Source organism: Crassostrea angulata, chromosome 3 (genome assembly GCF_025612915.1).
Source record: "Crassostrea angulata isolate pt1a10 chromosome 3, ASM2561291v2, whole genome shotgun sequence".
NCBI lineage: Eukaryota > Metazoa > Mollusca > Bivalvia > Ostreida > Ostreidae > Magallana > Magallana angulata.
Genome location: NC_069113.1, coordinates 315,372 through 342,666, shown reverse-complemented (window position 1 = coordinate 342,666; position 27,295 = coordinate 315,372). Strand labels below are relative to the sequence as shown.

At 32.6% G+C, this 27,295-nt stretch overlaps 1 protein-coding gene and 1 pseudogene across 1 annotated transcript in view; one reads left to right on the top strand and one right to left on the bottom strand.

Annotated features, from left to right (window-relative positions):
- Positions 1–4,016: 4,016 nt before the first annotated feature.
- LOC128177429 (serine/threonine-protein phosphatase 5-like) overlaps positions 4,017–27,295 on the bottom strand; it is a 62,072-nt gene continuing 38,793 nt past the window's right edge. The window contains exon 14 of the mRNA XM_052844143.1: positions 4,017–4,132. Within this exon, the coding sequence (XP_052700103.1) occupies positions 4,076–4,132 (57 nt within the window). The 3' untranslated portion in view covers positions 4,017–4,075. The remainder of the gene's footprint in view (positions 4,133–27,295) is intronic.
- Positions 11,048–12,809, top strand: LOC128177431 (uncharacterized; annotated as a pseudogene).

Genomic DNA, 27,295 nt, shown 5'->3' with positions numbered 1-27,295 from the left:
GGGGAATAAGTGTCTGTAATTATATTGAAACTCCAAAGGCGGGTTTAAATAAGATGCTACTCAAAATTCTTTAATTGAAAGTTATTTTGAGAAATATTGCTTCATAATAGTTGCAAATTCTTGGATTTCTACATCAACAAAAAGCCAATATTGAGGCTAATTTTACGATTTCTACTAGTGACATCCACAAGAATATAGCAATAAACATGTGTCAATATGCCTACCGCCTTTACAACATTGTTTTAAATGAATGCCAATGTAATTAAACTTTTTAAAAAAGTGGCACATAAATGATACTAATAAAAATTTTTTTACAACTAACGAATGAAACTTAAGTTTGTATACCTCCTTCCTCTTATAATTGGAAATTAGATGCCCCTCTCTTAGCAGTCTATCTCTTGTAGAAGCAAATCATTTTTTTAATAATGATAATATATATATATATATATATATATAAATATATTATATATATATATATATATATATATATATATATATATATATATATATATATATATATATATATATATATATATATATATATATATATATATATATATATATATATATATATATATATATATATATAATTTTTCAAAAGAAGTTGGCCCCTTCATATTTTTTTTTAAATGTATGCAAATTGATATAAATGTGATATAAGTGATGTAAATGATGTTAAAAAACAATGGCACATAAAAGATATTATATTAATCATAAAAGCAAATAATGAATGCCAACTCGACGACTGAATAGATCCTCCTTCCCCTATGATTGAAATGAAATTATCTTATCTTTACAATGGTTACTCTAATTAGTGTTTCCTGAAGTTGTAAAATATTGTTTATTTCTTACTAATAAGTTAGAAAAAGCTCAAGGAAACAAATAGTTTTATTTGGATCAATGTAATACAACATTTGATAACAAAGAGGGAATGTGCTTTGTTTTGATGTACCATTTGTTTTGATGTACCATGTTTTGAATGGATGAATTCTGTTTAATATTATCATCATGAACATTTTAGCTGATTATGAATTTTGTATACATGAAAAAATAGATATTTATTTATAAAAATCTTTGATTTATGAAAATAAATGCAATAAAATGATGTAATATTATATAATATATGAAGGGTTGTCTGGTAACAAGGAATTCATCAGACAAATTGACTAACATAAAGTGGAAAGAAATTCATCAACAACGCTCAATAGAAATAGCAAATACTTATAACTTGAATATTTGTGTCGCAAGGTGAATTATTCATTCATTCAATATTTATTTTGATATATTGATATATAATGAACTAATATTCATTTCATTTATATTCATGGTGTTTTACATTCATTGGTTGAGTTTGGAGGGCGAAAGGTCAAAGGTGTTTGGGTAATGTGAGAGTTGTATGATTGGTTGATATTTAATAAATAGTGAATGAGTGGTTTTACAAGCTTTACATTTAATTGCGCATGCTTGGCGCCTAATCATAAATCTAATACACTTCACCCCCAGACAGCCGAGAGAAAGGAAGGGTCTATCTCCTTCTCCATATATCCTCTATTTTATAATAGTGATATAAAATATTTGTCATTTCGGTAAGTTCATTTACCGCAGTTGCCTAGGTTATCTGTTGAAATAATCAATTATTTAAAATATAAGTTAATAATATTCAAACATCTTAAAATATATTTAATGCGTGAATCTAAGTTGCGTGAGTGTGTATTTTATTATATTCATTTTTGTAATAATTATTGTTACAGATCACCATCAATTCTATGAATTGAAAAAATATAATTTACAAGAACCCAACAGATGGGTTGTTCATTTTATCAACAACAATTTGCGTCAACATCAAAAATATGGCTGTGACATTTGTAATTTTCAAGCAGAAATGTCATAATGAATCTAAAAAAGCAACACAGTGGTATCTTCAAGTCGCTTAGAACACCATGCAACAGCCCCAACTTTGAGTATGGATAAGGTACGCACCGTGGCTTTGCAATCAAATAAACACGAAGTAGAATTAAAGTGGAGTCGACGCCACATGTACAGCGCCATTAGAACTCCGTTGGCGCGCTTTAAGTAACGCGCATACGTGTATTACATTAAACAGTTAAATCTGTTAAAGACGAAGTTGTTAAAGTCGACTGCTCTTTAACAGAGTCATTTAGGATGTCACTGCGTCTCTATCGCATCTGCAGCGTTTGAACATTTTTTTTTTCGTTCAATTTTTTTTTACACTGAGACCATCAGGAGTTGTTGCTTCGATTATTACGTTCAATGGATCGCTTCCGTTATTTTATTAAAAAATAAACAAAAATATCGTTTTTATCATTAAAAAAAACCACTTATAAAGTTCAAAATTTCTGTTCATTTTGCATATAATAGTACAGGTTGAAATAACTATTGTCCTTTCTGATGTATTTCATTTTATCAAATAAAATATATCAGAAATGACACTATGGGTAAAGAACGTCTTGAGCACGCTGTCTGCGCAGTGATCACGCAAAGTGAAAACCCTTGGCACGTTAAGGTGTTATCGGACACCTCCGTATTGGAACTTACTTCCTATCGAAATAAAGAATGTAATTAAGAATAATTTTACATTTTTTTCCTTTCCCATAATTGTTATCTAACGATGTAATGCAATGGGTTAGAGAGTTAACTACGAATTTGCAAGTCTTGTTCACAAGTTCGAATGTTTACCTTTAAAAAAAATAAATCTTTAAACATATTTTTGGGTCAAATAATGTAAAATGTGAAATTTTAAATTGGTGAAATATTTCAATATTAATATAATTATAATATATATATACATATTAACATCGACAGGTGCCCCATGCCCCATACCACCTTTAGAGCAATTACATGAATTAAGATTGTTGTCAATCACTAAGTAGAACTCCAAAAAAGCAGCTACACGCAACGGGAGTTCAATAGAAGCGCCCCAGTCCCCGTCAGAACGCCGTGAATCCTCATCTTGTAAGAAATTCATATAAAATTGTCAAGTTTTTGAAAAAATTTTGAGAATTAACGGCGACCCTAGAAATTTTACAAAGCCGTGATAACTCTGTGGGAACAAAACTTGGTGTGACAGGGCCTTCAGTTGCCAGGTTTTAATCAGGATTTACATTTTTGATACAGATTAACAGTGAATTTATAGTTTACGTTTGTTTTCTGCATGGAAAAAATGGACATTGTCGAAAAGATGGGAAATGTATTACACAAAATTGCTGTGGGATACATTTTTATAAACGCTTTAATAAGGGGATAATTAATACCGATATACATATCTCACAAATACGTCATGAATGTATCTAACTGAATTTTCTCTTGTTTAACAAGACCTTGCAATGAGTGGCATCAATAGTATCGGATCTGTCTTGGGTTTTTTAAAGCCATTGTTGTCTTGAACACCAGATTAAGTTCTACAGAGAATGGGAAGCTGGTGTCTGTCCTTGACCTGTTTCAATTATTTGACAGGTGACCACCTTGGGCAATAACCTAAAGAGCAAGGTCACGCAGTACCAAAAAGAAATCAACAGGGAAGAGGCAGAATTACTACGTGTATTTCTATTCTACTATTATCATTTATTATTATCTATTATCATTTTCACACTGATATTTTTATTCACAAATCCATTTCATCAATTATGTCCTTTAAGGCTATCCAATTATTTTAAAAGAAAAAAGATCATTTTATTAGTTTATTATTTAAAACTTGCAGTTCCTGACAATAAAAACATCAGCTGCCACAAACAGTACTGACAAATTAGCATCTACATTCAAATCCAAGACACAGGTCCACATTTAAGACCGGTACACACCTAGCGGGTAGAGACACCACCATGGTATAACAACCCTGAACTACAGCAGTGCTACTTCAGGCGTACACATCACTATGTACCCTCAATAGTCACATAATCAGATTACATGTATATAGGATGATATTGAGTTCTGGTATCCAGGATTTGCATGAGTTGGGTGATTGGCAGTTTCTCCCCTTAGCGGTCCCCGTGATTTCTCTGTCACATCGTGGTTATAGAGTGTTCATTTCACAGGCTTAGAGTCAAACTCCTGCTGACTAAAACATACCAAACAAACTGTTTGCATAGGCCATAGGTTTCACGTTCGGATGTGGCTAAAAAATATGTAGAGATTTATTGGTCAAACAATTAATGAAACGGAGAACTAAGTTTAAGGTGGTTGCGGATTTACCCCATAAAAAATCTCACGAGAAAACATACCCTGAAAATTTGTGGAATCGTTTTGTAGGATTTACAGTTCATTATATAAAATATTTATCAAATTTGTCTACGTTGTTTTTATGCAGTGCCGTCTTGAACTTGGTATGGTTGATGGTGCTGTTTGGACGCTTTTCTAATGAATACATAGGAAAATAAGCATTTTTTGAGATGGAGTTATTTTGAGAAATTGCAAGTAACTTTTAAACAGTTTAGACAAATTTATCAACTGTTTCTGTGCGTAAAGAAAAAGTGATTTAAAATAAATATATGTAAAAAAAAATGATATTATTTCTCGCTATATTGAGTTCTGGTATTCAGGGTTTGCATGAGTTGGGTGATTGACGTTTCCTTCCATTAGCGGTCCCCGTGATTTCTCTGTTACATTGTGGTTATACAGTGTTCATTTCATGAACATTATAGTTTAGGGACAAAAGTGTTTTGTTAACTATAGTTCACGAACTGTTAACTGTAGTTAAGGATTCGTTAACTTTAATTAACGATCAGTTAACTACAGTTTTCATCTGCAAAACCGTATTTAACGGTTGTAAACTATAGCTTTAGATTAGATAATCTAAGTTTATCTGTCTAGCTGCAAATAACGTTGACGATCGATTTTGCTAATTAATAGTTTCACATCTGTAAACTATAATTTCTATTTGTTAACTATGGTTAAGAGTTTTTAATCATAGTTTCACAATCGTGAAACTAGATTTACCAGATATATTGCAATCGCAAATGGTTGTTTTCAGTGTTAATTGTAGTTTTACACTGCTGACACAGATTTTCGCGTTAACTATGGTTTACATGCAGATGTCAAATATAGATTGTCGTAATTAACTATAATTTTCTGTCTGTGAAGTATAGTTTACAACCGTTAAACCTAGTTTGATTAGCTCATTTTTGTGAATATTTTGACATAAGTGTCAATATCATAATTACGATAATTGTGCGTTAGCATTGTGTCATGAAAAATAATTTGAATGAAGTTTTGATTAATACCTTCTGACAGTGTAGATTCAATGTTATATAAAATAAACCGGGAGAAAACACAAAATGTCTTTACATAAACATGCTCCTCTTTAAAATATCATATACACATACATTTGTAAATTAGTGGTAAATACTTCTCCAAAATGACTTGTAACTGGCATAACATGGACATTTTGCATGCTTACGTACAATATTTGACATTGTTCCCAATTATGTCAAATTTGAAAAAATATATAGTTATGCAAAACTAGCAGAAATAACTGGTAAAAGGTAGACACAAATCGGATTTTTAAATCTGACTCCTATCGATGTATTTGAAAGTTAAAGCTGATAATAAAAACTAGACTTCCTCACATCATTAAATGAATACAGAGTAGTCAACACAACTCACCAGTAGTTAGGGGCGGAGAAAGCCTGTCGTACTTGACATCGTAACCATCATAATAATTTTTCCTGTACATTTAATTACTTTCACTTATGTGTTGGTGTACAATCATTTTGATAAAAAAAAAATTCTAGCATTTTCAGCCTTTAGTGCAATATTATCCTGATTCAGGCGGTTGTCGGTTTCTGTCAATTTTTCTGAGATCAAAGTCACATTGTCATCTTTAAATAAACCACCATGCATAACCTGCAAACGAAAGGAAATGCGGTGCACATTTGGATAATAAAAACAAAGTTGAATTGTTTAGATTTTAGGTACTTAATAGACACTGTTTTGAAACCTTTAACAGAGTTCATAAGAGATATGGAAAAATATTACACTGTTAAATCATTCTTTTGAATTCAGCATATTGTCTTTCCTGTTACTTCATTTCTTTGTGATTTGATATAACTTTGACTAGCAATATACGTAAAATGTTCCTTGTTTCTTTTTCTGTTCTTTTCCGTTACACTTTGTTAGCGATCAAAATACTATTAAAGAACTTGATTTAATTTGAAAATATTTTATTAATTTTTATAAATACTTATTTCATAAACATAAGTGTGTTATTACAATGCCATATTAAAAACTCTAAAAATGATGAAAATATATTTTTCAATTTCAGTGGTAATTCAGAATTTTGTATTTATTCTTTTTTTTATCAGTTAATGTATTTTGAATTCTGTTACTTATTCTCTTAGCTTAGTAAACCCAACTTTAGTGGTATAGTCTTTAACGACATGTAGTTTTCAATTGTTTTTTTTTTCCTATACAAATGTATACAGTCGCGTTTCAGAGGAGGGAGTAAGCTAACAAAAAATAGCTACTTTACTCTGAGTGTCCAATTTATTCATTTGTTAATCTTGTTTCATTTAATTTGTGTTTTGTTTATCATGCCCATTAAATTAAAATTTTGAATTCATTTGTTGTCATATCTGTAAACCTTAGTTCCTACGAAGAGGGCAAATTTAGTCTTCAAAACAAAATCATACACCACATAAAGTACTCTAGAGCTTGTGTTTACGGCGTTGGCATGCTACAATCTCTCTCTAAATTTGTAAAACTAGAGACAATTCTGTTTGAAAATACTGTTTTTCCTGGTACGAGCTTGTCGTTCCTGTTACGTGCATGCACCAAAGGTATATAAATAGGTTGCCCTAGGATTGGATGTACCGGGGCTTTTATATGGAAAATTATAATAGTTTTTTGACATCATTTTTTGTTAAACCAATCCCGATCTTATTGTCTTGAACTCTGCTAAACTTTTTCGCAGGAACACGTGCTGTGTACATTAATATATTAATTTAGAAACTAGCCAGTACAAGTCTTAATTACATGCATGACTATGTAGCTGTAAGACTCAACAAAGTTTTATCTAGCTATGAGATTTCTTTTATTTAGTTAAGCTACATTTTAACCTTATAATGACCTAGTTTCCACCACAAAGCTACATTTTCCACCATAAAGCAGTAGATTATGTGACCTTGACATAATTATTATTATCTGGTTTAAAAGCTTACCTTGACTTAATTATATTTATCTGATTTTATAGCCTACCTTGACATAGTTTTTGTCCAGCTGAAGAGCTTTAGAGGCATCACTCAATGCATAGCCGAAGCTCTCTGTCTTGATGTGGGCAAAGCTCCGATTACCGTAGTATGCAGCCACATAGGGGTTTTGTTCTATTGCTTGAGAGTAGTAGGTAATGGCCTGGGAGTAATCCCCATCTGAAACATGAACATGGGCAGTTAAACAACTGTAAAAATCCAACAATAAAATTACATACTACTTATCCATGAATAAATATACAACTTTGGTTTGGAATGTAAGTAAAATGTTTCATTGCTGCTTTTTCTGTTCTTCTCTGTAACACTTTGTTAGCGATCAAAATACTTTATAAGGATCTGATTTGATTTGAACAAATTTTATCAATTTTTATAAATTGATACATATTGAGTAAACTTTAGTGTGATAGTCCAATGTCAGATTAAAAACTCTGAAATTGATGAAAAACATATCTTTTTATTTCTCTATTCAATAAAATGATGGGTTTTCAAGGCGTGTATATTCCCCATACACGGTCGAACAAGCTACTGAAAAATTAAAATATCAATAAATCTCATATTTTTTTAAAAATCATTTACAACATTTATATCTAACATATCATTGATTTTTAACATATAAAAATGTTCAATACTTGGAATATGTTGACTCCGACTATACGTAACAAAACCTGCAAATACTGTCATTTTTTAGAACTTCAAGGCATTTTCTACCATAGAGTGAGTCTGTGCTCCATATTTTTCTCATAGTCTAAATAAGGTTTATTGGAAAAACAAACCGATTTTAATCAACAAAAACGTGGAGAGATGACCCACTATACATTAAACATATCATTTTGTATCCGAACAGTTGAACGTTCGTGGTCAAAGTCACACATAATATTTAAACAGCCTACTTTGTTGTGTCTGAAATGTCTCAGTGGTTAGAGTACCTGACATAAACTAACCTTATATATCTAAGCCTAGGGTTTTTATGTTATGAGTTCGATACCACCAAAATTTCAGGCAATATTTTTTTTTATCTTTTGTTAAATATATTAAAAACTGAATAAAGTTAGAAATTGTGCTTTTGCAAACTTGTTTTATAATATATTTGAATAGATTTAATTGAGAAAAATTAAATTCAAAATTGTATTTCACTACTAAACCAAATCGGCATTTGCGCCATCTTATTCCCCATCTTTGTAAGTATTCTTTTTTATAAGTAAATGTATTTATTCCCTAACCCTGTCATTTATTCTTTTAGTTTGGTAACCCTGACTTATTCGGTATAGTCTTTAACTACAGTTTTCTATCGTTCGTTTACCTATTCAAATGTATACAGTCGAGTATCTGAGGAGGAAGACAGCTAGTTGAATTAGCTATGTTTCCTTGAATCTTCAATTTGTCAATTTTGATAATATTGTTTCATTTAGTTTGAGTTTGGTTTACCATGCCTAGTTCATAAATTTTTGAATAATGTTGTTTTCACTTGAGTAAAGCTTTAATCTTACGAAACGGACAAGTTCAGTCATAAAAACAAAATCATACACAACGTGAAGTACTGACAAAAGCCGACATATACGGCACTGACCTGACACAATCTCTAAATTTGTAAAACAAGAGACATTTATTCATTTTAAAATGAACTGTCTTTCCTGGTACGGGCTTGTCGTTACTTTTACATGCATGCACCATATGTATATAAATAAGTTGCCTTAGGTTAAGATGCACCGGGTTTTTTATGGAAAATTGAACATCTTTCGTTAAACCACTTTAGTAAAACTCAAAATGAATTTTTAATGCACACAAGCATTATATGCATAGGAAATTAAAGTAGATTTTCTTTAAAACAAAGATAAAGAATTTTAGAAGAGGGCATTATGAAAATAACAACGTATCTAGTTTATTTCCCACGACTGTGAAAGCATAGAAGAACATATCATTAATTTGTATACATTTTCACAAAGTGGCAACATTTTTTTTTATTTTCAAATGTACACAACATTTAAAAGTGTAAATTCTACAAGCAACATCATTCTAAAATAAATAAATGAAATTTTATTTTCAAGAATTTTACCTTACAGTTGTTTTCATTAGACATTGTAAAAAAAACCCTGTAATTATATGTTTACACATTATATCTAATTGCACAATCGCACACAATTTTGACCGTACGTTTTTGACATTAGCACAATCAAAATTTCTGTTGTTTCTTGACAATAATCATAACAGTTGTTTGATCATAGCTTTTTCCATGACTGTGAAAGTACAGAAGAAAATAATACACATTATATACATTTTCACTATATGGCAACATTTTCCCAACCTAACAGGCCTGAATACCTGATTCAGGGGCCACAAATTTCACAGTTTATGAAGAGGGCTTCATGGACACTATAATCTTGCATTCAGTTTATCTAAAATTTATATTTTAGTAGAGAAAAAGATATTCTTAGATTTAATTCATTTTCACTAAATGGCGATAAAGGCATATGGACCTGCCCTGGGGCTTGAACCCCTAAGCGAGGGTCCATGAATTTCACAATTTAGTGCCATGTAGTTTTAATGATGAAGTTAAATATAAATAAAAAAATTTAACGGAAGAAGCACAAGGGACAACGGACGAAGGCTTTTTGCAATAGGTCACATCGGGGACTATTATATGTGACCGAAGATTAGGGTGAGGTGATTAAGAAATTTTCTTCTTCATAGGAACTAAGAACTAGGAGCTGATAGTGTTTTAAAAACTTTAACAATGTTACTCATAGAAAAAGAAAACACCTTCAAACAGTTGAATGGTTTACTCCGCCTATTGTCTTTCCTGTTTCATTTCTTTAAGGAATGAATTCAATATTAATTTGATAACCATTTGAAGATTTGACATTACGTTTGAATTTTGTACAATTTTACATCATTTTACATTTCATAAACCTCGAAGCGGTTTATAAAATAGCGTAATCTGTTTCAAACCATTTAATGTCGTATAAAACTTATAAATATTGAATTCATGGCTTATAATTTAATTTTTTTCTCTTCATTGTAGATAAAAAAGGTCATTTAATCTTTAAAATGATGTAAAATTGTACAAAATTCAAACTTAATGTCAAATCTTCAAATGGTTATCAATATTGTTTCATTTACTTTGAGATTGGTTTATTGTGAATTACAATCTTTTTAAGGCTACAGTTAAATTACTGGACACCTGCAGATAATGGGTAAACATAAGCACACATCTCCAACACCCCCCCCCCCCCCATTCCCTAAACCCCCTCAACAATTAATGGTTTCCCCATTTTTACTGAAATGATATGAATTATTTATCAATATGGAATGAAGCAGAACGGTTGTGTAAACTGTTCATGAGCATTGAAAATAAATAATGTTTTAAGTAAGTTATCAGTCTCAAACTGTCCATTGTATCTTATAGTACCGAGCTGTAAAACATTTTGGACCGTCCAAGATCTCACAAAATACTGGTAATTTTGATAATTCATACAAAAATAATTCAAATTATATTTTACTTGTAAAAATATCGCAGCATCTTATAAAAAACATGTTTCAAATCCAGCAAATTAAAATATTTATTTTAATAAACCGTTGGACTTTTAACTTTTTAACTTCATTAAAGGGAGGTGGGAAATTAAAGTAGTATACATTCTTTGTTCCCTTTTATGCTGAAAGCAAATGGTTTTTTTTATGGAATTAAGCTTTTTGGAATTTTGTCTACAAGCATGGTTATTCCTACAAAATTAAATTCTTCCTTATTCACAAAGTTCATTTCCTTAAATTCTTTTTTTGCATATTTTGATAGAGACTTGAACAGTGTAAAATGATATTTTATTTTTTTCGAAATGGAGTTTATTTCCTCACAAACGTAAGTTACTTTAAGTTAATACCCGATTTTGCTTTAAAATCTAAGAAGCATGCAAATCTTATCTTCTTATTTGATGATTTGTAAATAACATAAATGAGAAAGAAAATTATAATTTTACATAATTAACATATATGACAGAATTGTGGGAATGCGGCGCATATCAGAAACAGTGTTTGTGGTTATGTGTCAGACGGTGGGGACCTCACAAACGCTAGTCATTAGGAGAGAGGCGATTGACATTAGAGAGGTGGTGGAAAGACGAGTCACACCTAATGATAAGGTCATTCAGATGTTAAGTGGAAGTAGGAGAGAAGGGTTCAGACTGACGGGATCAGATATGGACTTTATGTACTGGCCAAACAACCACCGAGTGATCATGGACATGTCTCAGTCTAAGTATTACAACCCAGCCAATACGACCTTGATTCTCTCTGACAGTTCTGAGAGTCCACCAGGATTCACTCTACTTCAGTTACTGTCACCAACAACAGACAGAAATGTCTTCTCAGCACGTGTCAGAATAAATGACAAGGTGTATATATCTAGTTCTATATACAGACAGTTAACTTGTTCAATAGTCATTCCTGATTCTACTGTACATGGACCCTGTGGTAATGCATTCAAAGGAAATAAAGAATATGACCATGCCTGGTGTTTTGTTTGTGACTTTTGGCCTCCGTCTGCCTCCTCATGGATAAATAGATGTCATTCATGGCCTGATCCTGAAGTGATTGATGACATTGTCAGAAATGGATGTCACTTTGTAGCAATAGGACATCCATTAGGACCCCATGAAAATGAAGAATGGAGACTTTCTTTTTCACAGGCAGAATATAAACTTGTTTACTCAATGAACCACTGTCAGTTTTTGACTTATGGATTGTTGAAACTATTCTTAAAGGAAGTGATTAATCAACAATCAGACGAGACCAATAAACTGCTGTGTTCCTATCACATGAAGACTACCATTTTCTGGGCAATTCAACAAAACATGTTACCTTACTGGTGTCCACAAAATCTCCTGGCCGGTTTCTGGGTCTGCTTTAAACTCCTACTTAAATGGGTGTATGAGGGAATCTGTCCTAACTTTTTCATCCCACAAAACAACCTGTTTTTGACAAAAGTCCACGGTTCGGCACAAAAGAGATTGTTCATACAGTTATATGAATTGTACAAGAAAGGTATTGCCTGTCTGTTAGAGAGTTACTCCATCGGGCCCTGGATCATTTCGATCCTTTACAATCATATACGTATTGATCATATTTATACAGATGAGAGTAGCTATATGTCTGAATCTGAATATGATGCAGAGCTTGTCAACGAGTCCAAACCCAGTTTTAACATAAGCATTTTTCCAAGATGCTTGTGTAAAATTACCAAGGTTATAAACACAATAGAACAGTTAATACAGTCTCACGTGTCACATTATCAAGTTGTAGTGTTACAGAAACTTACTACCAACATCCTTTATTCTACTGCTTTTCTATTACAAAACATGTACTCTTTCTCAAGTGTCAACAAACAGATGTATATAGCAGACAAGCAGTCCTATCATATGCTGAAATTAGCAGCCAAGTGTTGGTGTGTTTCTGATATGTTGTACATTGCTATGTATTATTACAAGACACGCAGATACAGGAAAGCTTTATCTGTTCTAGAGATGACAAAGGTCAAGTTAGCACAGCCTTATCTGATGTATAAGGGACATGTAGACACAAAGAGGTATAGTGAGGCCGTAGGGGGACTGTCCTGGTCTAGAAAGTTGAGACAGGCTGTAGCAGAGGATATAATGCTTACAAACACAATCTGTTTTATCAGTGAACTAATACCAGAACATCAGTCTTCTCTACAGAGCAATTGCCAAGCATTAGTTATCCCATTGTTTGTAATGTTACACTTCCTAGAGTTCTTGTGTTACAGACACATTGATACAGCATTATCACAAGCAGCTCTAGATGAGCTACAGGTCCTAGTCCATCATGATCGGGGATGGTATGTATCTGAACATTTCAGAGACATCTCCTGGGAGATCCTGGGGATCTGTCAACAGATCACAGGGAACCTCCAGGCTGCTCTATACTCATACCAACAGTCACTGACACAGTACCCATGCCACGAAATACAAACTGCTACACAGAGGAGAATACAGGAAATAGTTCAGTCAACACCACACAAATGAACACTGGAATTGACCCTGTAAATTAACCGTATAACGTTGTTAAAAAAACCTTCTCTGAGAAATGGATTTCTTTAAAAATGCATTTCAGGGGAGATATTGCTTAAGAAACATATACCTTAATTTTTATTTTTATACCGACAAAAACGCCAATATTGAAGTTATTTTCACGTTGTTTTTTTTTTAATCTCTAAAATATGAGAGTCTGGGAGCTTTGTCTCTACTAGGGGTGCCTACAAGAATGTCATAACGGCTGTCACCCTTAAACAACTTTTTTTTCTAAAAAAATTTAAATCATTTTAACGAACTGAAAATATTTGCTATTTGATTTATTAATATCCCTTGGTTCACCTTCCGGTTATTTGTATTTAAATTTTGTGGGAAGCCCCTGGTTGTATACCTAAGGCTAATTCCGGTTTTGCAAGTATTAACCCTATGGAGAGCCCGTAGTTTACACCTTAATTAGTAACGGTAAAGCGTGTATAGTGTATAAATATTTTAACGGACAGACGAAGACTACAGCTTATCTAGTCCTACCAGGGGCCTGGCTTCCGAAAAAAATCTGGTATTTTGAAACCCATTCTTTTTATGCAGGTTTTAAGGACAGTGTTTGGGTAGTTTTCGAGAGGTAGTATGTTTTCTTGTATCATTTTCCCATGGGTCCATTTCCCTGTATTTGCTGTTAAATTGTTCGTCCCCACAGAACGTCAATAGCTGTTGTTGTAGAGGAGTTGTCAGCTGCTCAATTGTTATCGGCTCCAGCAATTCTGGGGATTTTTTGGACCAGTGAGTGAGGAAGCTATGGCGGCCCTTTTGACACATCTCTGAAAAACAATTGTTATTTTTTACATTGACGGTGATCCTCGAAGTTCAACAAGCCTATTATCATTATCAATGGAGATATATAACTCAACATTTGAAAGTTTGATATTTATAATCATATTTTTTAATTTGTTTCATCCTGCATATTGAGTCTACTGAAAGAAATTTCCAATCGGCGTGAACCAGGCGGTGGGTCATTCACATCACCAAAAGAAAACCTTCATCATTTAAAACATCCGTGCAACATGTAATAATTGTACTGGCTGTTGCCGAATATAAATGTACCTGACTGAACTACACAATCACGTGCTCACCTGTTTAACAAAACCTTTATGTTTTAATGTCGATGGAAAATAATTAGGACTCTTTTCTTATGGTAATTGTGTAATTTGTATTTCTTTGAATATATCTTAATAGTGTATAATATTGAAAATATCTGATGTTTGCAAAAGCGCTAAATTGTAGTCCATATCGTACATTAAGCTCCATTGCGCTATACCTCTTTTCTATTGTTGAAAATTGAAGGATATGACATAAGGTTTACTTATGCATGTAATTGTATACGATGCCGAATCCCCTGATTTCTAGGACTATCACCTGGTCAACCACCAGCACATTTTTTGAATATAGATAATTGTTGATTTGTGAATAATATAAAATGATTATTGATATTATTATATATTTTGTCATTTTGTCAATAAAAATCAACACATTTCTTAAAAAAAATTTCATGAATGAATTACGAAAGAGGGGAAGTACAGAAAACTCTTGCACATGCGCAGATGTTAGACTTATTGTGCATATCCGAGAAGAATAAAAACATTATGTGGCATCATAATGAACCATCCTAAACAATTTAGAATTCAAAAGAAAAAGGGAAAATTTGGACTATTGCTCGTATTTGGTTGATTGTCGTAAATTACATAAAACCACAATAAAGATGCAAGCAATCTTATCCCAAACTTGCATTGACAAAACTTGGCCCACTTTCTTTCATTTATTTCAAAAAAATCAACAATCATCAACAATTTGCTATTCCTTCATATCCAACTTCGTTGAATTCTGAGAAAGGCAAAAAATAAGAAAAATATCTTTATACAGTGAAGGAATTTTAAACAGAAAACTAGAATGCATTACAACTTGGAATAAGCTCGTAGAAACAAAATAGAACATCAAATGCCCTGTCAAACCAAGTTGCGTTCCCAAAGCGTGTTAACAGTGTTGTTAAATTCCTGGAGTCGCCGTAGGATTGTAGGAAAAAGTTCAGAAAAATATATAATTTGCTTAAAATTTTTAAAATTGAAGATGCCAAGGCGTCCTTACGGCGACCGAGGCGTTCTACGGAGTGCTCTAGTTGAATATCGGCCAACCGCTCATGACCTGCTAAGAGTTTTTACCTTGCGTTAACGGCGTGCTTTGCGCGTGGAATGCGTGCACAAGACGTTCTTAACTGACTGGCGTGTTAATGTAACATTTGTATGCGAAACAAACAGAAATTTGGAACTTTTATAACTAGTAAAAAAGTGGTTTTATTTATTTGAATGAAATAAGGTATGTTGTATTTAAAACTTAATTTATTTTTTAAAAAAATTGTGAGAAGGCAAACATTTTGTACACAGGTCTGCAAAAAAAATCCGTTATGTTGTCAGAAAACATAGATTAGCCATGAACACCAGAAAAAATGGCATGAATTCCATTTACATACTTAATATGTCCTTAAATATACGCGAATGTTACTTTTTACATAGTCATCCACATCGCGGTTGAGAATATTATATCACTTGCTATTGTACAACAGCCAATGCACAAGTTTTTGTGGTCTGCTGACAAAACACTAAAAACAAAGTGGTGCCGCAGTATCATAGCTAAAGAACGCAGAAGGAACGTCAAGCGCATTGATTAAGCAACAGCTCTATGGGACCGCTGTGTAAACTCAACAAAATGAAAAACAACACGTTCAAACGTAGAAAAACAGTTCCAGGTCAAGAGAAATCAAAGGATAGTCAAGTTCAAGCAGGGACCAATGGAAACCATTAAGTGTTTTCCACCGACATTTCATACATGGACCTTTCATACAGTTTTCACAGACCTGCTTATTTACCATTGAAATATAAATTTTTACCAAAAGATTCACACTAATCTTTTCAGTCACAAATTCTTGTTTTCAATAATTTCGTACAATAAAGAAATCAGCTGCCAGAAACGATACAGACATAGTAACATCAACATTCAAGTCAAAGATACAGGTCCAAATCTAAGACTGATGTTATATAGTGCCTTTTCCTCCTAACCATTCCTTTCCCCCGGCAAAATGGCGATATAGCAGTTCTTTCTCCCGGAAAAATGGCAATATAGCAGTTCTTCCCCCACAGAAAGCTGACATTATAGTAGGTTTTCTCCTCTTTTATAGCCAGATGACCGCAACAGAAAACCTACTGTATAGTAGATTTTCCCCCTGTTTTACATTCCAGCCATGTTTATGTCGAACCAATATGGCAATAACTTGCAATATCTGAGATGATATTGATTACTCATAATAAAGAATGGTAAAGCATTTATCACTTAGTATAAAATACATGTTTTCAAACCCTTTGTAACACCTTTTTGGAACATCTTTGCACCTAATTATTCGGATTTCGGAATACTTAGATTTTTTTCTGATTTTTGTTTTTACTCCATCCTTATCTGCAGTATAGAGATTGACATTGGGACATGGACATTTTTATCGAAGACGTCCGTCTACATTTGATCGTGAAAAATACGCGGGTTTGGATATTGGAAAACTAGAATAAAGCTGGATAAAGTTTTTCACATGAAAATATAAACGAGTTATCTGTCAAAAATATGATCAAAACAACAATACATGGCAAAATCTGTATCACACTCAAATCAACTCTCAACCAATATTGGAGGCTCGGGTTCATTAATTCATGTATTAATTTCTATGTATTAAGGTCCTCTCAGGGAAATAACTGACCAATCTTCACTTAATTTTGCAGAGAGGAAACTAGGGGTTAGAAATGTATAACCCCTTTGTCCCAAAAGGCTATTTATTTTATTTTAATACCATCAGAATTGAAGATTTGAAAGAGAATTATATATACATGTATCTACATCTAAATATCACACAGCTAGGAGACTTGATTTAATTTGATGAGAAACTGAAATTGAGTGGCCTTTATAATGTTGTAAACAAGTTTTTATCATTCAAAGGTAAAGTTTTAAAAGAAAAGTTCGTAATAGACGCAAGACTATCTTTAATCACTACGAAACATCTACTACGAAAGATTTTTATAGGAGAAATCTCAAGTTTTAAAAGCAGTGAAAACACACTGAAGATAGAGGGTCTGACACCCGGAAAGGAAATGCAGAAAAATGATGATTTGTATCACTTCTTTCGTTTGAGATGAAATTCAAATAATGTTTTACAAAGTTGTTTTTTTTTTATTCTATTGAACCAAAGTTAAACGTAAAAGAAAATTGCAATTCGTCAATTTAAAGATAACTTATAGAAAAAAAGACATAAGTTATCACGGATTTTTAAGAGTAAACTACCCCAAAACAGGTTATACTCGTATAACTTGGGTAAAATAACTCTGAAAAAAAAAACCTGAAACAATGCAGAAGAAATTTTGAGTATATTTCCCGACTATTAACAACCTCGTTCAATTCAAGGTAAATTCAAAGTACGAAACAAGAATTAACAAAAATGACGATTCGTTTAATTTCGAATTTCGCAGATACATGTATACGCATAACTACATTTGTAAGCAAAAAAATTAAATGAACAAATCTTAGATATAAGCAATCAATATATTATATATTGCTTTCTCTGACTCAACCATTTCATAAATGTCATTTTTTTTTATCAACTTGGAGGTGATACATACTTTATAAATCATTCAAAGCTGGCTTTGAGACTTACCCTGACATTGTTTATTAGTGGCTGGTTCTGATAAATGTCTTACCCTGACATAGTTTATTAGTGGCTTGTTGGAAGACTTACCCTGACATAGTTATAAGTAGCTGGGTGTGAGAATTACCCTGACATAGTTTATTAGTGGCTGGATGCAAGATCTACCCTGACATAGTTTATGTGTATCTGGTTATAAGACTTACCCTGACATAGTTTATTACTGGCTGATTGTGAGACTTACCCTGACATAGTTAATTAATGGCTGGTTGTAAGACTTACCCTGACCTAGCTATGAGTAGCTGGGTGTAAGAATTACCCTGACATAGTTTATGTGTAGCTGATATTGAAACTTACCCTGACATAGTTTATTAGTGGCTGGTTATGAGACTTACCCTGACATAGTTTATTAGTGGCTGGTTGTGAGACTTACCCTGATATAGTTTATAAGTGGATAATTGTGACACTTACCCTGACATATTTTATTAGAGGCTTGTTTTAAGACCCACCCTGGCATATTTATGAGTAGCTGGTTGTGAGAATTACCCAGACATAGTTTATTAGTGGCTGGTTGTGAGATTTACCCTGACATAGTTTATTAGTTGCTAGTTTTAATACTTACCCTGACTTAGTTATGAGTAGCTGGGTGTAAGAATTACCCTGACATAGTTTATGTGTAGCTGGTATTGAGACTTACCCTGACATAGTTTATTAGTGGCTGGTTATGACACTTACCCTGACATAGTTTATAAGTGGCTGATTGTTAGACATACCCTGACATATTTATGAGTAGCTGGGTGTGAGAATTACCCTGACATAGTTTATTAGTGGCTGGTTGTGAGACTTACCCTGACATAGTTTATTAGTGGCTGGTTGTGAGACTTACCCTGACATAGTTTTTAAGTGGCTGGTTGTGAGACTTACCCTGACGTAGTTTATAAGTGGCTGGTTGTGAGACTTACCCTGACATAGTTTATTAGTGGCTGCTTGTGATACTTACCCTGACATAGTTTATTGGTGGTTAATTGTGAGACTTGCCCTGACATAGAACAGTAGTGGTTGGTTGTATGACTTACCATGACATAGTTATGAGTGCTTGGGTGTGAGAATTACCCAGACACATTTAATATGTACCTGGTTGTAAGACTTACCCTGACATAATAAATGTGTGCTGGTTGTGGGACTTACCTTGACATAGTCTATGTGTAGCTGGTTGAGAGACTTATCCTGACATTGTTAATGTGTAGCTGATTTTGAATCTTACCATGCCATTGTAAATGAGCGGCTGGTTGTGAAACTTACCCTGATATAGCTTATGTGTAGCTGGTTTTGAGACTTTTCCTGACATAGTTTATGTGTAGCTGGTTGTAAGACTTACCCTGACATACCTGATGTGTAGCTGGTTGTGAGATTTACCCTGACATAGTTATGAGTAGCTTGGTGTGAGACTTACCCTCACATAGTTTATGTGTAGCTGGTTGTGAGACTTACCATGACATAGTTTATGTGTAGCTGGGTGTGAGACTTACCCTGAAATAATTTCTGTTTATCTGGGTGTGAGACTTTCCCTGAGATAGTTTATGTGTATCTGGTTGTGGGACTTACCCTGACATAGTTTATGTGTAGGTGGTTGTGAGACTTACCATGAAATAGTTTATGTTTATCTGGGTGTGAGACTTACCCTGAAATAATTTCTGTTTATCTGGGTGTGAGACTTACCCTGAGATAGTTTATGTTTATCTGGGTGTGAGACTTACCCTGACATAGTTCATGTGTAGCTGGTTGTGAGACTTACCCTGACGTAGTTTATGTGAAGCTGGTTGTAAGTTGAGTTTTAAGTGAGTTACAAAGTTTATAATGCTTAGCTATGTAAACATTTTTACATTTTGAATGTTGAAGTAAAAATTCCAGTTTTAGACCATGAATGTGTTAAACGTTAGAAATTGTTTATTTATACTTGAAGTGATTAAGAAGCTAGATAAATCAACTTGAAAAGACTTTTGACTGGAATATTGAACCTATGTAAACAAAAACAGGGCCCAAGCCTAATTTACATGACAAAGAATTGTGACCCCTGTATTTGCTTATAAAACTACGACTGACTCTTAAATTCCATTTGATAAATAGAAATGCACTCCTAAAGCATTGTTAATAATAAAAACAGAAAATTAGATTTTGACCAACATCGTGACCATGCCCCTTAAAGCAGGGACCTATGGAAACCGACAAGTGTATTCCAATGACACTAATTGGGCTTCACATATCTAGCTGCGGATATACTATATATACTATCACATATCTAGATCTTATAGAGTTCTGACACTATGTTACCAGACTTACCATTTACTATTAAATCAGAAATTTTTTACCAAATGATGCACACTGATCTCTTTATTCACAAATGCATTGTCATCAAGGATGGCAAATAATACTATCCTATTGAAGAAAAAAGATCAATGTTTATAGTTTATTAAAACTTGCAGTTCCTGACAATAAAAACATCAGCTGCCACAAACAGTACTGACATAGTAGCATCTACATTCAAGTCCAAGACACAGGTCCACATTTTAGACCGGTACACACCGAGCGGGTAGTGACACCACCATGATATAACAAACACTGAACGACAGCGGTGCTCCTTCAGGCGTACACATCACTATGTACCCTCAGTACATACAACAAAGATAGTCACATAATCAAATTACATGTATATAGGATGATATTGAGTTCTGGTATCCAGGGTTTGCATGAGTTGGGCGATTGAAGTTTCCTTCCATTAGCAGTCCCCGTGATTTCTCTGTCATATCGTGGTTATACAGTGTTCATTTCACAGGCTTAGAGTCACATTCCTGCTGACATAAAACATTCCAAACACACTTTTTGCATAGGCCATAGGTTTCACGTTCGAATGTGATTGAAACAATTTTTTAAAAAATCTATAAAGATTTATTCATCCAACCAATTAATGAAACAGAGAACTAAAGTGGTCTTGAGTAGTATTTAGTTATAAGAATTACTGCTCAGAGTACACGTTTTGTTACTATTTCTACCCTAATTTATCCAAGTACACATGAAAACAAAAGATTTAACACCATTAGTATAAAGAAATACCTCTGTATTATGAATCTATACCCCCCCCCCCCCAGAGAATGCCCAAAAATTTCCTTTTGACGTTAAATATTTGGTATACTAAATCCCTTCCTGACCCCCACTAAACCATCTTAACTTTTACATAAACATTTCTGTCATGTACTTGTACATGGTACAAATACACTGCCTTATGTTTAAACATATTTGAATGCCCTTCACCCTAGAAGGTTTTGTGCAAAGTCTGAAAAGTTGTTGAATTTGGTCTTTTTAATACACTTGACACTATTCAATCAGTAGTGTTATCTTCCTTTGACAGCTGTTTTAATATCTTTGCTATGACCTGTACTCAATGCCTTCAAACCCAATAGGGTGCTTACCACAGAATCAAATGATGTAAACTTTGGCGTCAAATCATCTCCATTAATTGTCAAAAAGGCTCCTTTGTTTCCCATCATATCACTGTCGATTAAAACGCTCTTATTAATCAATATAATCGGTCTGGAGTCATTACATTGATGAGTGATTTAGAACTCATTTAAGTGTCGGTAACAAACAGTTGTAAGCATTGTGTCAGGAAAAAAAATGAATGAAGTTTGGATCACACTGGTTATGGTTATTTGCATTCATGTATTGCAATACAAATTACACACAAAAGTCTACAATTTGGTAAATATTTGTTACATTATCAGCCTTTAGTGCGATATAATTATGATTCAGGTGGTTGTCGATTTTTATCGATTTTTCTGAAATCATCCAAAGTCAAATTGTCACAGTCATCTATAAATAAACCCCCATGCATGACCTACAAAAGATGAATCATAGTCTTGTTTGAATCTGTAAACATGGAGGTCATATCATATCATCAATAGCTCTGGCCTTTTTAGTGGTTTACAGTCTACCCACTGAGTTTACAAATTTTACAAATTGGGACATGTACATTATTTAAAGGGCTTTGGATACCCATAGATACTGGGACATCAAATTCTCAATATATACCGGTAATTAAAATTGTACAGTACTGGACTATTGTTGGTGCTATGTTGTAAGGCATTAATTTCTTAAATAAATAAATAATGAACGGATTCAAAATCTTGGAAGGTCACTTTGAACTTTCAAAGAGCCATGTTAGCTGATACTATCTTGATGTAGAAACCCTGTAATAATAACGGAATTACTAGCAAACATTTCATTATTTTGAGTTTACTCATTCTTAACATTACTGTATGGCTAAGTAAATAACAAAACAACTTTAACGTTTCATTTTACAGAATATATATGACATCAAAATCACTGACAAGGGATAAATAAATAAATAAATAATCATATTAAATAATTTATTTAGAAACTAGCCGGAACATAGTCTTAATTAAATCTATAAATAAGTGACTATAAAACTCAACTTGACAATTTTTTATCTGGCAATGAGATTTACTTTAACACATTGTAAGGCTACATTTTAGTTTTACCTTAACATAGTTTCCACCACAGTGACATCACAAGATTCTGTAACCTTGACACAGTTATGTTGATATGGTTTTAAAGCTTACCTTAACATACATCATTTGTAGCTGGTTCCGAAACTTCCCTGAAAATGTTTATGTGTAGCTGTTATTCCCTCAGTGTATAGCCGAAGCTCTCTGCCTTGATGTGCACAAAGCTCCGGTTACCGTAGTATGCAGCCACAAAGGGGTTTAGTTCTATTGCTTGAGAGTAGTAGGAAATGGCCTGGGAGTAATCCCCATCTGAAGCATTAACGAGGACAGTTAATCAAGTGTAAGAATCCATCAATAAAATTACATACTACTACACCATGAATAAAAGACCATAAATACATAAATAACTGATTGAAATATTATAAACAAGTCCCTAACATATTTGAAAATCAATTACACATATGAAACATATCAACTCACAACCATCCAAACGTGCACCCTCTTCTGTGTTGATAATTAGGAAATAATTTAAACAAGAATGAAGCGTTTTAAAACCAAGGAACTTAATAAACAATGTTATCAAAACTTTAACAGAGTTCATTGAGAAAAAGATAAAAACTTTACACAGTTAAATCATCTTTTAACTCTGCTTATTGTCTTTCCTGTTACTCATTTTCACTAGGATTTAGTATAACTTTGGCTTGGAATGTAAGTAAAATGTTTAATTGCTGCTTTTTCTGTTCTTTCTTGTTAGCGATCAAAATACTATATAAGGACTTGATTTGATTTGAACAAATTTTATCATTTTTTATAAATTGATACATATTGAATAAACTTAAGTGTGTTAGTACAATGTCATATTAAAAATTCTGAAATTGATGAAAAACATATTTTGATTTCTCTATTAAATTAGAAAAAGGTGGGGGGACAAGGCGTGTAAATTGTCCATACACGGTCGCACAAGCTACTGAAAAATTAAAATACCAATAAATCTGATTTATGTTTTGAATAATTTAAAACATTTATATTTAACATATCATTGATTTTTAACCTATAAAAATGATCAATACTTGGAATATGTTACTAAAACAGGCGTATTCGTATCAAAACCTGCCAATACTGTCATTTTTTAGAACTTCAAGGCTTTTTCTATTATAGAGTGGGTCTGTGCTCCATATTTTTCTCATAGTCTAAATAAGGTCTATTAGAAAAAAAACCGATTTCAATCAACAAACACGTGGAGCGATGACCCACTATACATTAAAAATATCATTTTGTATTCGAACAGTTGAACGTTCTGAAAAAATAATACAAGTCCGTAAATTCGTGGTCAAACTTACACTTAATATTTAAACAGCCTAATTTGTTGTGTCTGAAATGGCTCAGTTGTTAGAGTACCTGACATAAGCTTACCTATCTAGGCTTAGGGGTTTTATGTTATGAGTTAGATACCACCAAAATTTCAGGCAATATTTTTTTCTTCTCTTTTGTTAAAAATATTAAAACTGATTAAAGTTAGAAATTGTGTTTTTGCAATCTTGTATTAAAATATATTTGAATAGATTTAATTGTGAATGATTAAATTCAAAATTGTATTTTACTACTAAACCGAATAGGCATTTGCGCCACCTTATTCCCCCATCTTTTTTGTAAGTATTCGTTTTTATAAGTAAATGTACTTTGATCTAATGTCATTTATATTCTTAGTTTGGTAACCCCGACTTATTCGGTATAGTCTTCAACTACAGTTTATTTATTGTTTCTTTTTACCTATACAAATGTATACAGTCGAGTATCTGAGGAGGGAGATAGCTAGTTAAATTAGCTACGTTTCTTTGAATCTTCAATTTGTCAATTTTAATAATATTGTTTCATTTAGTTTAAGTTTGGTTTACCATGCCTAGATCATAAATTTTTGAATAATGTTGTGTTCACTTGAATAAAGCTTTAATCTTACGAAACGGACAAAGTCAGTCATCAAAACAAAATCATACACAACGTGAAGTACTGACAAAAGACGTCATATACGGCACTGACCTGCTACAATCTCTGAAATTGTAAAACAAGAGACATTTATTTTGTTTAAAAAAAAACTGTCTTTCCTGGTACGAGCTTGTCGTTACTGTTACATGCAAGCACCATATGTATATAAATAAGTTGCCTTAGGTTTGGATGCACCGGTTTATTTAAATGGAAAATTAAGCATCTGTTGTTATACCACTCTTTTATAAAACTCAAAATTCATTTTTAATGCACACAAGCATTATATGCATAGGAAATTAAAGTAGCTTTTCTTTAAAAAAAGATAAAGAATTTTAAAAGAGGACATTATGACCATAACAATGTATTTATTTTATTTCCAACGACTGTGAAAGTATAGAAGAAAATATCATTAATTTGTATACATTTTCACAAAGTGGCAACATTTTTTTATTTTCAAATGTACAAACATTTAAAAGTGTAAATTCTACAAGCAACATCAATTTTAAAATAAATAAATGAAATATTATTTTAAAGAATTGTACCTTACTTTTTTTTCATCATACATTGTAAAACAAACCTTTAGATATATGTTTACACATTATATCTAATTGCACATTCGCACACAATTTTGACCGTACGTTTTTGACATTGGCACAATTCAAAATAAAATGTTCAATATTTCTGTTGTTTTTTGACAGTAATGATAACAGTTGTTTGGTCTTAGCTTTTTCCATGATTGTGAAAGTAAAGAAGAAATTAATACAAATTTATATACATTTTCACTATTGGGCAACATTTTCCCAACCTACTAGGCCTGAATCCCTGATCCAGGAGCCACAAATTTCACAGTTTATGAAGAGGGCTTCATGGACACAATAATCTTGCATTCAGTTTATCTAATATTTATATTGGAGTAGAGAAAAAGATTTTCTTAGATTTAATTCATTTTCATTAAATGGCGATAACGCCATATGGACCCGGCCCTGGGGCTTGAACCCCTAAGCGAGGCGCAATTTATTTCACAATTAGTGCCATGTAGTTTTCAAGAAGTTAAAAATGTAAAATTGTTAACAGAAGACGCACGAGGGATAACGGACGAAGCCGATTGCAATAGGTCTCTTCGGTGACTTAAGTGACCTAAGAATAGGGTGAGGTGTTTAAGTAATTTTTTCCTCATAGGAACTAACAACTACGAGCTGATAGTGTTTTAAAAATTTAAACAATGTTTCTCATAGAAAAAGAAATCACCTTTAAACAGTTGAATGATTTACTCCGCCTATTGTCTTTCCTGTTTCATTTTCTTGGCGATAACTTTTTTCTTCCACTTTATTTTGGTATAACTTTGGCTTGAAATACGTTTTAAAAGTGATACTTGTTTCTTTTTCTTCTGTATTTCCTGTTACACTGAGTTAGAGGTCATAATACTTTTATCTCCATTTTTATTGACTGGAATTGATTTGAACATATTTACAACTTCTTATTAGTAGGGAGGAGTCAGTAAACCTTTGTGTGTTTAGTGCATATTAAAACTGTGAAACAGACGCAGTGGGTTTTTTCAATAGTCTGAGGTAGATCAGGATTTTGTATTTATTCCTTATAGTCTTTTCAGTATATGTATTTGGATATTCTCTTACTTTGGTAACCCCCACTTATTCGGTATAACCAATGATAAGAGTTTATATTGGTATGTTTCCTGTTTGTTTTTCCTGTTTACAGCTTGTTTAACTACTTTTTTCTTGGTCTCCACTTTTCATAAGTGTTTAATTTGTTTGTTTGTGTTTTGAGGTAATAAATCTTCAAATGGTTATCAATATTCTTTCATTTACTTTGAGATTGGTTTATTGTGCCTTATTAATCTATATCTTGATTTAAGTTGTTTTCATATCTGCAAAGCTTAGTTCATAACGTAGAGAGCAAATTCATCAAAAGAAAGTTATACATGACGTCATAAAGTACTGACATAAGCCTGTATATATAATACGGCACTGACCTCTTACAATCTCTACATTGGTAATAGGAGAGATATTTCTGTTGCAAAATACTGTTTTTCCTTGTACAGTCTTGTCGTTCCTGTTACATATATGCACCATAGGTACATAAATAAGCTGTATTAGGATTGGGTGTACCGGTATATTGAAAACTGTTACAACATTTTTGTATTATTTGTAATATGACATCATCTTCTGTTAAACCAATCTCGATCTTATAGTCCTATACTCTTTAAGATAATGTATGCGTAGTTTCTACTTTTTAAAGGGACATGGTCACGATTTTGCCCAAATTCTTATTTTCGAATTTTATTATTTACAATGATTTAAAGATTTAAAAATGCCTTTTTAATGTTCAAATGAAATTTGAGAGGCATTCATGGAGTTATAAAAAAGATACAGAGCTCACAATTCTTTGTCATGTAAACAAGGCTCGTGCCTTGTTTTTGTTTACATTGTTTCAATTTACCAGTTAAAATATTTTATATGATTTGCCTATCTTTTTATTCATTTTAATCATAGATTTTAATCATAGATAAACAGTTCCTAATGTTTAACACATTCATTTCAGCATTCAAAATGTAAACACACTCTTTGTTTACATAGCAAAGATTTTTAAGTTCTGTAACTCGCTTATAACTCAACGAATGACACCCATTCGATAGAGCTATTCCAAAAATTCCAAAAATATTTTTCATTTACAAATTCAGAAGTCAGAGTTATGCATATGACTGTATATCTTGTTAAATCAGGTAATTTATCAAACAGTTACCTAAATTAAGTTATATGCATTCCATTATACTTTATTCTATTTTCAGCA